The sequence below is a fragment of the Parus major genome, chromosome 17 (assembly GCF_001522545.3).
Source record: "Parus major isolate Abel chromosome 17, Parus_major1.1, whole genome shotgun sequence".
In the NCBI taxonomy this organism is placed as follows: Eukaryota; Metazoa; Chordata; class Aves; order Passeriformes; family Paridae; genus Parus; species Parus major.
Genome location: NC_031785.1, coordinates 3,064,605 through 3,065,869, shown reverse-complemented (window position 1 = coordinate 3,065,869; position 1,265 = coordinate 3,064,605). Strand labels below are relative to the sequence as shown.

Here is a 1,265-nt window from a genome sequence, read left to right as displayed (position 1 = left end):
AAAGAGGAAAGGATTGGATTTTCCAAAACTGAGCAAACATTGTGCATGAAACCATCTCCAAGTGGCTCCAGTTGCAAAGCTGGGACAAAGCTTCACAAAACCTGCACAGGCTGAACAACAAAAGACCCCTTAAAAGGCAGCCAGGCTGCAAAGCAAGCACTGGTTTGAAGTAAAACCAAATAAGAGAAGGTCCTGCAGAGCAGCACTGCCACACTGGCTGTGTGACAAGCTCTTGGCATTTTTTGTCCCCTTCCTTCCACGTGCTGGTGGTTTTCTGGTAGCTCCTCCTGGCATGCGTGGCTCTCTCCTGGTCAGTCACATTTAACTCTCAGGAGGACAGTGCAGCAGCATCCTGACAAACCGGTTGGTATCTTGATTTATTTGGATTTTCTCTTTTAATTCAGTGTTTTATTGTGGTTATAAATCTCTTCTACTGTTTGCAGCCTGCACCACAACTCAAGGGTTCGTGGTACCTGGAGGAAATCCACGCTGGTTGGGTGCCTGTGTTTTTTCTCCTGGTTGTTTCTAAAGAAACCCTCAGCCCATCCAGGGCAGTAGTTTGGAGTTGCCACCTGAAGCCCAGTCAGTTCATACCTGCAAAAATTCATTCTGTGGGCCATGAAAATCCCACAGAATTCTGAATCCCCCAAGTGCTGGGGTTGGGTTTCAATAATTTCTTTTTTGTAGGAATATATTCTCCTGCAAGGGAGAGAAAGGAGCCTGGTGGGAAGAATGGAGCAAACCCCAGTGTGCAAGACTGGGAATCACAATCTGTGTTCAGGACAGGGCAGAAAATCCATTTTCCTTTCCCTGAGCAGAGCTTTTCCAGCCAGGGCATCCCCCAGTCCTCACCAGCAGGGCCAGGATAGCTGCAGATGAGTGCAAAGATTGCTTCAAAGCCCAGGCTCTGCTGCCCAGGAAAATCAAATGGGGAATACCCCAGAGTGTGCAGAACAAAACACCCCCAGCAGTCAGAAATTTGTGTCAGACAGGACAGGAAGATAAAGCCCTGAGCCCTCACAGAAATTCACCTTCTCTCCTCTTCAAAAGCTGGAGAAATACACTCAATATTAGCTTAAACTTGAGACATATCCCCAAATTTCCACCCTCTTGCTACCAGGGCTGAAACCCCCTTGGTTGCTTTTTTTTCCCTGCCCTCCTTTTAGATTCAATTTTTTTGCTCACACCCTCACCCCATCCAGCAGGAGAATGAAAAATTCCTGGGTGAGCAGAGCAGCCCCATGGCCACAGCGGGGCAGGAGCAG

The 1,265-nt window shown here is 48.1% G+C and overlaps 1 protein-coding gene across 4 annotated transcripts in view; it reads left to right on the top strand.

Annotated features, from left to right (window-relative positions):
• COL5A1 (collagen type V alpha 1 chain) overlaps positions 1-1,265 on the top strand; it is a 135,856-nt gene that overhangs the window by 128,408 nt on the left and 6,183 nt on the right. The window contains exon 65 of one of the 4 annotated variants that reach the window (XM_015645067.1): positions 282-1,259. The exons of the other annotated variants lie outside the window; for them this stretch is intronic. Within the exon in view, the coding sequence (XP_015500553.1) occupies positions 282-356 (75 nt within the window). The 3' untranslated portion in view covers positions 357-1,259. Of the gene's footprint in view, positions 1-281; positions 1,260-1,265 lie in introns of those variants that run through there. 4 annotated transcript variants of the gene reach the window in all.